At 42.1% G+C, this 14177-nt stretch overlaps 1 protein-coding gene across 1 annotated transcript in view; it reads right to left on the minus strand.

The window, feature by feature from the left end:
• Nucleotides 1-3062: 3062 nt before the first annotated feature.
• The window catches only part of LOC149818016 (ATP phosphoribosyltransferase 2, chloroplastic-like), a 32158-nt gene continuing 21043 nt past the window's right edge, over nucleotides 3063-14177 (minus strand). The window contains exons 4-11 of the mRNA XM_089985068.1: nucleotides 6608-6673; nucleotides 6396-6503; nucleotides 6139-6222; nucleotides 4604-4705; nucleotides 4394-4507; nucleotides 4232-4312; nucleotides 3621-3740; nucleotides 3063-3539 (exon numbers count right to left, since the gene is read on the minus strand). Of these exons, the coding sequence (XP_089841194.1) occupies nucleotides 3444-3539; nucleotides 3621-3740; nucleotides 4232-4312; nucleotides 4394-4507; nucleotides 4604-4705; nucleotides 6139-6222; nucleotides 6396-6503; nucleotides 6608-6673 (771 nt within the window). The 3' untranslated portion in view covers nucleotides 3063-3443. The remainder of the gene's footprint in view (nucleotides 3540-3620; nucleotides 3741-4231; nucleotides 4313-4393; nucleotides 4508-4603; nucleotides 4706-6138; nucleotides 6223-6395; nucleotides 6504-6607; nucleotides 6674-14177) is intronic.

The raw sequence follows: 14177 nt of genomic DNA on the forward strand, positions 1-14177 counted from the left end.
CACAGACAAATGAAACAGTAGTGCACGTGTGGACAGTAGGGGCTTGTCCAGTAAAAAATAGCACAGTAAGGAATTATGATAAAAGAAAGCACAATGATCTAAGACATCAATACATAGGACATTTAGATCATGAAAATTACACCTTGAATTCTGGGACATAAATCAGGAACTCAGTAAATTATGTGCAATAAAGAATGAGCGTAGCAGTTGGATAAAGAATTGCCGACCACATAATAAATCATAACCGTACTGGCAAAAGGGAAGAATAAGCATATAGCAAACTGCACATGGATACACTTTTAGGTTTTAACCCATCTGATGATTCTCTTTCATTTTGGGGATGTGAAAAAGTGAAGAACAAGAAAGAATATCACAAACATTTTTTTGTTAAGAAGCTATACAAAGAACATATACAAGAAAAAAAGGCTGTACAGATCAAAAATCCACCTGCGAAGGGGCCTAACTCGGCAGGCGCTGGCCACCTACTTCCACCTGCTGTTCTAAAAGCAAACACACTTCAAGAGTGGGGTTGGAGCTGGGGAATGTGCAAAACTGCAACCACTGTCAAGAAGGTTGCATGGGCGGAGTCAGGATCAGGTGCCATCACATGGCACACTTTGAAGTGTGCTGCTGCACCTAATGCCCTCCATCTTTGGCATCAGTCTGTCAGTTGTGGGGCCCAAAAGCAGATAGAGGGCAGCCAGATGCAGAGGCACACTCAAAGTATGCCATGTGATGGCACCTGATCCTGGTTCGCATGGGCGGGAGGTCTAGGAGCTCCATTTCTAATAGCTTTCAGTGACGCCGTCGACCTGGAATTGTTGAAAATCACCGCCATAGATCTCAAATTCAACATCTCAGCTGTGAGGTGCAACCATATAATCAAATCCAACGGGCACCCTAGTAAGCCCGAGATGATTGGATCCCCATTAGAGCTGCATAGGAGAAAACCAACTTTACATCTGGTAGATTGACGAGTGGATGCCACCTGAAGCACGCACCTATGCATCTGCACTTTTGGGGGGTCGCTCTTGAGAAACCCAAATCTACGCCATGCTTTGAGTTTAACAGTGTGATTAGAATCCACCTGAAGTCTCTGGAAGTGATCCTGAATAACTCTACACAAGTTACGATTGAGCCTAGATAAGGAGAGCATTTCACCCTTGTGAAGGATTCTGTTCCTTTCATTCCAAATGAACCAAATCACCAAGGGAAACGTCATGTTCCAATAAGGCTGAATCCAGTTTGTCTTGAGCCTGACTCTGTGTCATAACTGAAGTTCCTGCAGAACACTGCCTGTCGGACACCTCTTACGGCCAAATTGATTGACAATGAAGCTCCATATATTTGCTGAAATAGGGCAGGTGATCAGCAGGTGGTGGATTGATTCCAAACTCAAACCACAGGGGACACTTGTTTGCCAAGGCAATACTGAAACGCTGCAACCTATCAAATGTGAGAAGGCTTTCCTCGCAACTGAGGTAGAGAGCACGCAGCTCGATGGTGATGCTGCAGGTTCCACACAAGCTTTCACTATTCCTCAAGAAGATGCTTGGATCGAATGTCATTTTCCTGGAGAGGTGGTTTGCTAGGCTCCCCTTCCAAAGAACTTGGTCTGGTTGATCATTCAAGGAGAAATTAAGGACCTGTTCCTAGGGTCTGTTTAGCGTAGGCAACTCACCTCCTACCTGGTAAATGGCAAGAATTTGAGAGACAGAACTAGTGATCTGCTGAAAAGCCAAGCCAAGGTCCATATCACAACTTCATTGATTAGGATACAATCCAACCATAGTTTCAACCAAAATTTGATTCGCTCTCCGTTATTAACATGCCATGTAACATGCTGGTTGATTGTCTTCCAACCTCAGATAATCGCCTTCTAGCCACAAGAACCACGACGTCCCATGAGTCGGACCACAGACGCAAGTATTTGAACTGAACAATATATTTTCAAAGCAGTAGGATTGAAAATCCAAAATCCAAAATGTAATCCCCATATTAAAGAACTGGTAAGATAAGGAACTCAAAAAGGGCCTAAAGTCATGTCTACTCTTTAAGAATCAATGTGAAGCATGGTTTGGTGAAATCAAAGGTTTTCTCAATGGTTGATATAAAGGGTCTGAAAGCTTCGCATTCTCCAATATTTTCTAGTGATCTATAATCTATATTATCTACATTTTCTACCATAACTACCTTAATATCTTCTTTACATTTGAATACAGAATTGGCAGGTTTTCATTTTATACAAAAGGTAATATGCAGGTTACCATCTCATACAGAAAAGGTAAGGGAAATCTATATATAAAGGCCTCTAGAATTCTTCGGGTTGTGAACAATTCTCATTCTGGGAGTTATCTGGATAATCCTTTGGACAGATTGCCTTGTTGACCTCTTTATCCTTGTCAACATTTGGATGGCTTACGAGTCTTCCATAAAGAAATATAGTTTGGGATAGGATGGATCACCATGGTTTTTTCTTGATACTTCCCTTGGCTATCTTCCAATGCAGTTTATGGTATAACTCATATCTAGGGTTAAAGCAGAGCTGCCATTCTCCAGAAACTTCATGAATAAAGTCACCACAGGAAATCACAAGAACAAATGTCAAGTGAAACTCAAGCCAATTTTTGGAACATGACACAGATTTTCAACCCTTTGAAATGCAGAAACATGCTAGATAGGTCATAGAACAAGAGGATCAAAACATGAGACTTTGATATAGCCATGTCGAACAGTAACAAACACTTTGAAGATTGAAAATAGTCATGTGCAAACTGTCTTAAGAAGTGTCAATGTCTGTGTTGGACATGGCTGGACGTGTCCAGGTAACATAGCTCAGGATCCAGCTCAATCTCAAAACTGCATAATCTAACTCGTAATACGTACAATAACTTGTAGAAGTCTAAAGCTTGATAATACATGCCTTGTTTTCTAGCCTAAACTTCTAGCTTATATATAGATGAGCAGATTGTAAAGAATGCTTCCTAGAATATTTAGTTGAGCAGATGCCTCCCACTGAAAACTTGTATGGATTCATTTAGGTAAGCAGACAATTGCAAATGTGTCGAAAAGATGATTAGTTATCTATCACACATTTTAATTATGGAAATCAATTCATTGAGATAAAAGAACAAATTTTACAAAACAAACTGGGACAGTGAAATAACCTGCAGCTCGGGACAATCTAACTACTGTCAAGAGCTATAAAACCATTCCAACAGCTTGAATCTTCGAAAATTTTCCTCTTTCCCTCTCCCCTTTAGCCCATAGTGCACTAGTATGAAAGTTCACATCTGACTAATTGTATTGTGGGCCAAAGCAATAGCCACTTCTACAATTACATCGCATCTTTTGAAACTCTCATTGCCAGAGTTCTGCTGAATTATTATTTTGGAAACACGATACTCAAAAAAAACAGATACTGAAAGTTCCTCATCTAAGAGTCAAAGTCCAAGCTGAGTAAGCAGCTTCTGCCAACGGGGAGTCTCTTCATCAAAAATGTATGTCAAGGGAGAAACCAGAACTCCACTACCCCCAATCTGCATGTAATGAAAAGTTCAGTGAGTTACCATAACACGAGAAGAAAAAAAATATATATGAATTTGAGAGTTGTCACTCACAGCTCTCAACTGCTGAACAGACTTGTAGAGTTCCTTCTTGGGTACACAGATGACAATGGCAAAATAGTCAGGAGTCACTTTCCCATCACGCTTGCAGAAGACTGGACTTATGGTAGGGCCCTGAGTTTCAAAACTAAGATGTTACTGCTTAGAAAACCATGTTTCACCTTGCATCCAGGTTTGAAATCAAGCTCTCCTCATATCAAAAGAAAAAGATGATGCAAAATATAACCAAAACCATTCAGAAACAGGCAAGCCACTTTGGTCCTACGAATAAGAAATTACTAAATTTCATCTAATGAATATTTAATAATGTCATGAAAGTAAATAAATTATAATACGTAAAATGTCTAAACAAAAAACAATGCAACTTTATCTACCAACATTATATCACAGAGCCAGATATATATATCACAAGTTCCAATGGGTTGTATAAAGGAAATCCCATAACTTTATGGAAAAAATGAATTAGCACTATTTTATTGCCATTGCAAGAAAAACAGCAAATAATTTGTCGTCAGTAATTTATCCAACTGGAAACCACAAAAGAATCTTTTTAGATGTAATTGGGTACAGTGGTATTTTCATGCTTCCCTTTTATAGAGTCTCACCTGCAATCCAAATAAGGATGTCTGGTTTAGAATTCTGTCAGCCACTTCCTCTGCGCTTCCTCCTCTCATGTTTGCAACCACCTGATATCATTAGCAGTGGCTATAAAAAGTGTGCTCGACTAACACAATGGGATGAGAACCATACATCGAAGAAGCACTTACAGTAAATTGGTCAATTGCCTTCAGATGGGCTTCTAATCTTTCAAGGATCTCATGTGTTGTATGAAGAGCGCCTTTCTGTTGGATCAGAGATCTCTTGCTTGCAACAAACACAGCCTGAAAAATTGTCGTGTTCCTGAAGCTACTATTCTACATTCATGTAAAGTTTAGAAAAAAATACATTCATAAACATAACAGGAAATGGCAGTTTACCTGGCTTCTCAATACGACTCCACCTTCAATTTCTTTCAAATTATTTTCACGCAATGTCGTTCCACTACTCACAAGATCAAGTATAGCATCTGCTATACCCATCTAAGGCAGCATAAGGCAACATGAAAACAAAAAACATTCAAGTAAAAAATAAAGATAAAACTGGATATTCTAACAAGCAAGATTCATAATAAAATATAGAACACTAAATTTCATCATTTATGAAGTTCATAAAATCATTATAAAGTCGAACCACTTGTTGATTTGACTAATGCACATTATGATATTCCCTTAGACAAATTATATACCAACCCTTCGATACAGAGGTAGACGAGATGCTAGAGAAGCCAAATAATCAGTCAACCTGCAATCTTCTCTAAGTTTTGCATATGACCATATAAAAAGAATAGGAGTTGTTCCCTCACAAATTAATTGGTCATCAGTGTGAAGCATCAAGTGTTTAGACCGTTAATTGATAACCTGCCTAACTATAATAATCTGGTTGGAGAAAATTGACACAAAAGGGCATGATAATCTGGGCAGCAGTTAACAGAATAGCATGTCCAAGTGGTACACAAACACAAAACTAATGATATAAACAGGGAGAAAATTGCAAATTATTAACAGCTTGAATTGCTAAGGATATAAGCCTAGGAGATTCTCACAATATCAGTGCATTAAGAAAAGAAAAGATGTAATTCCTCAACCCACAAATGATTAGATTTTCATATTAATGAACGAGAATTCCAGTACATCCTAAAAATAAAAAGAAAAGATTCCCTTAGATGAACAAACCCTAGATTACTCTCTTTTTCCTAGAATATTGATGTTATCAGAGTAGGATCACTAATTCAAATGGCAATCCCTCCTTAATCCTTCCCCCTCTCAGATATTGCTTTGCTGCAGAGTATACTGCTTAGTGCAATATTTTGATAGATAAGTAAACTTGTCGAATAAACCAATCTTTGTTTCACAGTCTCATTTACTTCTATTAATTTTCAACTACTACAAAGTGGTTTCATATTTTTCTTTAGTAACCCAGCATGTATTATGTGCAGAATAACTTTTTTTAAATTTCCAAAACATCAATTTTAGGCTTTTTGTTTTGTTGTTTTATAGTTTTCAATTTAACTATAGAAAAAACTAATAAATCATCAAATAACCAAAACGCGACAAGTTTATATGTGGAAATAATCATCTAAGCACATGATGTATACTGGAAGGTATAATGGGCAAATAAGAAAAGTAGAGGCTCATGTCTCTAGTAAACAAATTTGAAAGGGAGAAAGTAAACTTCCATCTTTTCTTCACAAAGAAAACTAACTCTATATATGAAAAGTAAATGGTCATATATGAGGCAGGAAAGGACCAATTTAGATACAAGGTCTACAAATTGCAGAGACAGACAAAAGGGACTGTTCAAACATTTGGCCTTCATTTCTCTGGCAGCAATCATAGAATTGCCGGCATGCTTCATTTTAAACAATAAGAAATTTTTTCTATAAGAGTTTAAATAATCATTTATGAATTCTTACAGCAGGAGCAGCCTCCAGTGCACCATCAGCAGTAGAGAAAATGACATGCTGTAAACCCTTCTCCTTAACAAATTTTGGACCAAGCTGCAGACAGAAAGAGCACACCAACACACTCAATGAAGTTAACAAATTTTAGAACTTGTCTCATATACCAACAACATGACAAAATGGAGAATAACCCATCAAAGGTGAGACTGTACTCGATCAACAAATAATCTAGACAGTGGGGAAAGATGGCCATATCACTTAACACATACATAGTTGAACCCAGTTGCAATACGCAGAGGCTTCTCAGCAGTCCATTGAGGCATCTGTGCCAACTCGTTCAGAGTGTTAATATTTTCAAAAATCCCATACATAGGAATCTGAAAAGTTAAATCCACAGGTGTCACTTGAATAAATAGAATAAGAGGCTACTAAAGAAAAGGTGCCCACTAGGTTCAAAATACAAAATTTCATTAACACATACTGCAATGGACAAGTGACACTGCCCATACTCAAGGGCATCATGAACCATAACCAGGTCCTCATCACCCTGCAAAATATACAAACAATAATTCAGTTTGTTTCATATAATAATATTATGTGAATTGAAAAAAGAACTGATGGAGAAGCTGCTTGATAAGGACATTATCTCATTGCTCTTGTTTTATTACCTAATCCTTAAGCATCCTTTCACTTATGACCCTTAAGACTACACACCTAGAATCAATAACCTAGTTTATATACATATAAATAAACCGATTATATCGTAATAGACTTTAAGGATGTAACAGGATGCATGAAAGTTTTGAAGCATTCGGCAAGCATCCAAAAACAGAAAGCATCAGTTCTAATGCACAATTTTAAAACTTAATATAATTTATTCCCACAACCTATACAAGGGCATAGATTTTTTAAACATACATGTGAACGTATGTATCTCTTTATTCTTATCAAGGTTAGATTAGTTAGTTTCTCTCTCTAGGTCATGACAGTTTTTTACCTTTTGTAAGAATATTTTATTCTTAGTTCATTGTATTTTTTTTTAAAGGCAATCTTGGGGTTCCACAATTAACAGGACAAGGTTGCACTTTTCATAGCTTTCATACAAACACTTAAAACTAAGCTTTATGGAAACCCCATCTGGAATTAAGATCATTTTAGTTCATTGTATTCTGTACACTTAGAAGTGTAGCATTCGTTGAAGATTAATCAAGGAAGTAATTTCTCCCAAAAGAAGCATTGACACAAAACCCTTCAATCTGCTCAACTTTTTACCCTTAGTTGCTCACCTGAAGATCGTTGTTTGTGAGCGCATTCAAACCTGTCACATGGATACTCCATTTGGACTGCCATTCTGTATCCCTTTATATACAAGTAATACTAGAAACTTCATAAAAATGGTTGTATCCCGTATCCGCAGCCGTATCTATGTGACATAGGTCCAAACCAGAGTTACCGGAAGCGCCTAAGTAAAAGGGGTTTCGCGCTTCCCCGAAGCGCGAAACGTCGCGCTCCGAAGCATGCGAGGAAGCGCTACTTTTAAATGGGAAGTGTGCTTCCCTTTTATGGGAAGCGCACTTTACTTTTATGGGAAGCACGCTTCACCCCGCGCTTCCCCTCGCTTCCCCCATTTTCCCAATTTTTTTGTATTTTTTATTTTTATTTTTTTCGCTTCCCCCTCGCTTCCTAGGTCACTTCCGGTTCGCTTCCTAGGTTGCTTCCGAGACGATTTCTGAATCGCTCCTAAGTGGTCCCACGCTTCCCGCTTCCTAAAATTTTGAAAGTGCCTCGCTTCCCTCTCCCGCTTCCCATATCGCTTCCTCAACTGGCAACCATGGTCCAAACTCTGTACCTATACCAGAAAGGAAACAAATATCAGGGTTCATCATGTTCTCCATATAGGATCCACTTTTTCTAGTTGCTGGTTTCACTCATCAAAGCTTTTCCAACGACATATGAGGCCTTTGTCAGAATTGTTGAAGGCCATCTAAATAAGGTTTGGTATTCTTTTCCCTTTGCAAGTTACAACGAAAGATAAAAACTAAATCTGGCAAATCTCATTTGAGGTGCTCCACCATGCATTCAGGCTGGTTTGGTTTATTAAGATTTTTTTCTAAAAGTCAGTTCCGAAGTGTGGAGATGTTCCATCAAACAAGACTGATTTTCTTCCCTGTTTCTTTTTTCCTTCATCGTTTTTGCCCCATAAGGGAAATTACTGTAATAGCCCGTTTAAAAAAATTCGTGTCAGACACGTGCCCTGCACGTGTCAGACATGTGTCAGGGTTTGGTCCGCTGTGTCGGGCCCGGATCCGGGTCCGAACCGGACCCGAGCCTAACCCGGACCCGGGTTCTCGAAGCCTCGAGAACCTGCGTCTTTTAAAAGACACAGGAGTCTCGGCTGAGGGTCCAAAACCCTCGCCCCTTCTCTCTCCTCTGCTCTGTCTCTCTCACGCTGCCGCCGGCGAGCAACTCCGTCCGATCGCCTCCTCTCTTAGTCCGGCAGGCATCCCCGACGACCAGCGATCCTCCCCTCTTCGTCCCCTATGTCGCAGGATGCTGGCGATCGGTGCCGACGACGGCCTCTGAGCTCTGACGACCAGCGATTCTCCCCCCTTCGAGCTCCGGTGAGCCCCCAATCTCCTTTTTCTGCTCCCGTCGGCGATCGCAGTCGTCGGCCATTCCCCTCTTCGAGCCGACGCCGACAACTCGCTGTCGACCACCTTTTCTTCTTCTCTGTTGCGATCGACGGTCTCTGAGCGTCGGCGACTCCCTGTCCTCGACGCCTTTCCAGACTCGTCGCCACCTACGACCTCGGTTTCTCGGTGGCCACCCGCGACCCCGTCGGCTGCGCCAGAACCCCTCCGACGGCCCCGTTGTTGCGATCTTCTGAGGTAAAACCCTCCCCTCCTTTTCTTCTTATTTGTGAGGAGTTGGTCGACAGGGGGCTGAGCCCCCTGTCGTCACCTCTTGTCGGCAGGGGGTTACCCCCCCTGCCTTTTTGCAGTCGGTTGACAGGGGGGTTGAGCCCCCTGTCGTCACCTCTTGTCGGCAAGGGGTTACCCCCCTGCCTTTTTGCAGTCGGTCGACAGGGGGGCTGAGTCCCCTGTTGTCGCCTCTTGTCGGCAGGAGGCTCCACCCCCTGTCGCTTTATTGTTTTTTCGGCAGGGGTTTCGCCCCCTACCTCTTGGCGTCCTCTGTCTGGGGGCTTTGCCTCCCTACCCCATCCTGTCTTCGGTAGGGGACAAGCCCCCTGCCTTCTTTTGTTTCCCGGCAGAGGGCGAGGCCCCCATGTCGTTGCTCTTGTTTTTTGGCAGGGGGCCGTCCCGGCAGGGGGCGGAGCCCCCCTGCTCTCCTGTTGTTTCTCGGTAGGGGGCGAGGTCCCCCTGCCTTTGTGTTGCTTCTCGGCAGGGGGCTTCGGCCCCCCTGCCTTCTTTTGTTTGCCGGGAGGGGGCAAGGCCCCCCTGCCTTCAGTCGTTTTCCCTGCAGGGGTCAGAGCCCCCCTGCACCCTCTGTTGCTCCTCGGCAGGGGGCTCTGTCCCCCTACCTCCTGCGTTTTGCCAGCAGGGGGCGAGGCACCCTTGCCTCTATTGGTTTCCCAGCGGGGGGTGGAGCCCCCCTGTCTTCTTTATGCTTTCGAGCAGGGGGCTTGCCCCCTACACTGTGTTTGTTCTCCGGCAAGGGGCTTTGCCCCCTTGCCTTGTTCTTGCTGCCGGCAGCCCCTGCCTGTTTCGTTCCCAGCAGGGCGGTGCCCCTGTCCTAGATCCTGTTCTGACAGGGGGTGTTTCCCCCCCCCCCCCGTCTTGTTGTGGCATGCCTCATTGCGGCAGTTGTGGCGGGGAGCCTATGCTCTCTCCCCTGCCTTTCTTTGTGCTGACAGACAGGGAGCTCCTACTCCATGCATCTGTTGTTGCTGCCAAGCAAGGCTGAGGCCCCTGCCTCTGGCACTGCAGCCTGCGAGAGGCCTTGCTGCCTTTGTTGCTTCTTGTTTATCTTACGGCATATACTAATGTTCTAAGCTTTCCAGGTTGAACGGTGGATCCAGCTCGCCCTTGTGGCTCGAGCTCGTGCTTACCTATGCCGCTGGCGTACGAGGACCCGCAACCCCTTAAGGTAGGGGATTCTTGCGTGAAAGGACAATGAACGGATAAATGCTAAAATAAAAAAAGATAATTAAAAGAGGATGATATATGTATACGTATAATATATATACGTATGTCTTTACCTTCAAGGACGCGGTTTCGCAATCCTTGTCCTCTTTACTTTCTCGCACTTTTCTTTCTGTTGCCGCCGCGCTATATGTGCCTAGGCTTTTCATTCCTGTCTTTACATTCCATGTCTTTTAACTCAAGGACGCGAATTCGCGATCCATGTCATCTCTACTTTTTTGTACTTTACTTTTCTACTGCCCCGCGCTTTGCGCCATGGCATTTACTTGTATATGTCTGCCTTGTTCTCCAGGATGCAATCCTGGTCCTCCTTTACGTTCTCGCACTTTGCTTTCTTGCATTTACTTGTTGCCCTGCGCTTTATGTGTCATGGCCTTGCTACTTGCTTTACTCTTCGTACCTTACTTTTCTATTGTTGTGGTGTTGGCTGTCACACTTACTTTCGTATGTGTTCGTCTTTACCTTATTGCTGCACTTCGTGCATATGCTTTGCTCGTGCATGTATTCTTATCTTTGTCGTATGCTCATTTACTTGCTTACGCTTATCGTTTAATCAAGGTGCAACCCTATGCCTCGTGAGTCGTCCTTTACACTTGTTAGTCAGTATAGGATCTCATACTTCGTGAGTTGCTTGCATAGTTGTCTGCTTGTGTGTTTCGATGATCGAGGTATGATTTCATACTTCGTGTGTAACTCTAGGGTTCTACCCTCGCGGTGCAGCTTCGCCCATCGAGTTTTGCCCCTCGATTTATCATTGTATTACTATGTGCACGGGTTTGCCCCCTGTCAGCTTACACTCCTTGAGTGCAGTTTCGAGTGTATAGTGTATATTGTTTCACTTGTCTTAAAAGCCATGACACACACTTATGCACTTCGGTTCTCCAAAGATGGTAGTCTTAGGTGCAAACCTATTTTCAAGGATGTATAGCTTTGTAAAGCAGAGATAGCGGATGGATCTCTCAAGCCAATGTATTTGAGAGAAGTGTGTTGCAACCTCAGTTCGCCTATCCGATACGACTCAGATAACCTTGTTTAGGAGTCTGTGTACGAGTAGGGCGGGAATCCTATTGAGGTGCTTGCGCTATCGCTAGATCGGCGTTACATCACTTCTGATGCGAGACCTAGTTTCTAGGCTTTCTGATCAAACCAAGATTGTAGCGCCTTCCTTCCTTCGTGAAGGTATTGTTGTTGGATTCTTTCGAAGAATCCATGTGCCTCCTCTTGTAGTTGTACCCTTAGTCACGCACGATATGTTTGAACTACAAAGAGCAGACGAGAGGTCTGTAGTAACCTCTAAACGTGTATTGACACATTAAGCTAAATCCTGTTATGTTGATATTCGCCTAACAGGCAGAATGCTTGCGATTGTCTAAAGGACCCGAGCACGATATGTTGGAACTTGAATGAGTTCACTGTGTACTTCTGCAAAGTAGATGTGTTGGAATTTTCTGCGAGAGATCCTTACCCCTCTCATCGTGGTTGTAGTTTTGAACAGGTACGTTGCGTACTACGATGAGTAGGATGAGAGGTCTATGTCTACCTCGAACATGCAATGGCATGTGTTTGAAATCTCAAGAGTGATGTTTCTACCCTCGCTATGAGTTAACCCCTCTCATCGTGGTTGTACTTTTGAACAGGTACGTTGCGTACTGCGGTGAGTAGGATGAGAGGTGTATGGTTGCCTCGAACGCGCAATGTCGTGTATAATTCACATAAATGATAATGATGTGCCTTCACAGGCAAGATGCTCGATTGGGTTGAAAGACCAGATCATGTAGAATAGGACGGCGGTTAAGAAACCCCCCGTCATGCTCATTCGGGACGGTTCATCAAGAGAGAGGATGGATGGTACAAAACTCCGATGGACAATCATTAATGGCAATCTCGGGCAAAGATCTGACTTCCCCAGTCATCGGAGGTTAGGGGAAATCCTTCAGGCCACTTCTGCAGAAGTTCGGATGCGCATCCATGGGCCTTTGTTTGCCTTTGGGGATTTACTCTCTTGGTCACTAGCCGTCCCCTTAGAAAGCAGACTCAGTCAGTCATTCGGGGTATAATAAAATGCATAGCATAATAGACCCCCGAATCGATCTCGGTTGTTTCTACGTTTTTTCCTTGTGCGTACCCACAACGGCCTGCTCATAATGAGACAAGATATAACTTACACACATGATCATGAGATATGCGTGTTGTGACGTGAATTGATTGCTTGCTTGTTAGCTCAGTAGTTCGGTATGCTACTCGTTTAGCTATGTACGTCTGTCAGCTGCGTCACCATGTTCATGATTATGGTTTGCTTTATTTTTCAAAAAACTATTTTCATCAAAAACATTTCTGAAAATTTTGATTTTTTTATTGGCAGGGTCATAGCACCTGTACCCCTTGTGTTCATCTGCATAACCTACAAATTGGCACATAGAGGCTTTGTCCTGAAATTTAGTTCTCATGGATTTGTCAATATGTACATAACATGTGCATCCAAAAACTCGTAACTCATCATAATCAGGGTGTACACCAAAGAGAACATAATAAGGAGACTGATTTTCAAGGATAGGCATAGGAAGACGATTTATCATGAGTGGCAGTATGAAAAGCTTTTGTCCAAAGACTAATGGGCAAGTTACAACCATGCATCATACTCATTGCACTTTCCACAATATGTCAGTGTTTACGTTCAGCAATTCCATTTTGTTGTGGAGTGTACGGGCAAGAAACTCTACGATGTATCCCATTATCTTGGAGAAAATCTAAAAATTTTGTGGAGGAATACTCACAACCTCCATCACATTGGAGAATTTGAATATTTTGGGAGAATTGATTTTTAACATAGGCATGAAAGTGACGAAAAATAAGAAAAACCTCTGATTTGTGTTTCATAAAGAATATTCAGGTAAAATGAGAAAAACTGACAATAAAAGATACATAATATTTACTTCCAGAAGAAGAAGGATTGGGGCTGGGCCCCAAACATCAGAACATATTATCTCAAAGGGCATGGAGGCTCTTTTATTTATTTGATGAAAATGAAGTACATGACTTTTGCAGACCTAACAACTGGGACACATTTTATCCTTCAATAAAGGTGAAACAGACTCTGAAAGAAAACCATTGGACACTAACTTTTCAATAAAGACTTGACTACAATGACCAAGACGAGAATGCCAAAGATCTGGCTTATTACATTTGGATATGCTTAGGACGCTTTTAGAGACATGATCAGACTTGGGCTTCAGGACACGGAAGGTTGGGTCTTCATTGAAGACATACATGTTTCCATGTCGCTCTCCTTTAGCGAACATCTCCTTCGTTTGAAGATTCTTGACAAATACAGAAGTAGGGGTAAATTCTACAGATGAATTGGTAGAGTCAACAAGCTTAGAAACAGAGACAATATTTTTCTTTATATTTGGTGCATGAACAACATCATATAAAGGAATAGATGACTCAGACAAAGGAATAAGGTCGTTGCCTATGTTTGAAATAGGGTGGTGAGTCCCATCTCCAGTTACAATATTAGATTTACCAAAATAGGGAGTCAAAGTAGAAAACTTACCTGCATTGCCAGTGACATGAGCTGCTACCCCAGAGTCAACATACCATATTCCATCATCATTCTGTTTCAAATTCAAATTGGCCATCGCAGATAAGAGAAGATCCTTAGCATCATCACTGACCTGAAATGTACCTGCAGTTCTTGATGCAGCAACATTTCTATTGTTTTGCATTCTATTCTGGTTTTATGGGTTGAACCAGCAGTTGGCTTTGATGTGACCTCTTTTGTTACACTGATAGCATGTGGGAACATTCCTTGAAAAACTGACAGTAGAATTTGGTGTAGGTAGTAACCCACGTCCACCCTAGATTGGAGTTCCCCTGCCTCTGCCACGT

Source organism: Nuphar pumila, chromosome 13 (genome assembly GCF_984573655.1).
Source record: "Nuphar pumila chromosome 13, dmNupPumi1.hap1.1, whole genome shotgun sequence".
NCBI classification, from domain to species: Eukaryota; Viridiplantae; Streptophyta; class Magnoliopsida; order Nymphaeales; family Nymphaeaceae; genus Nuphar; species Nuphar pumila.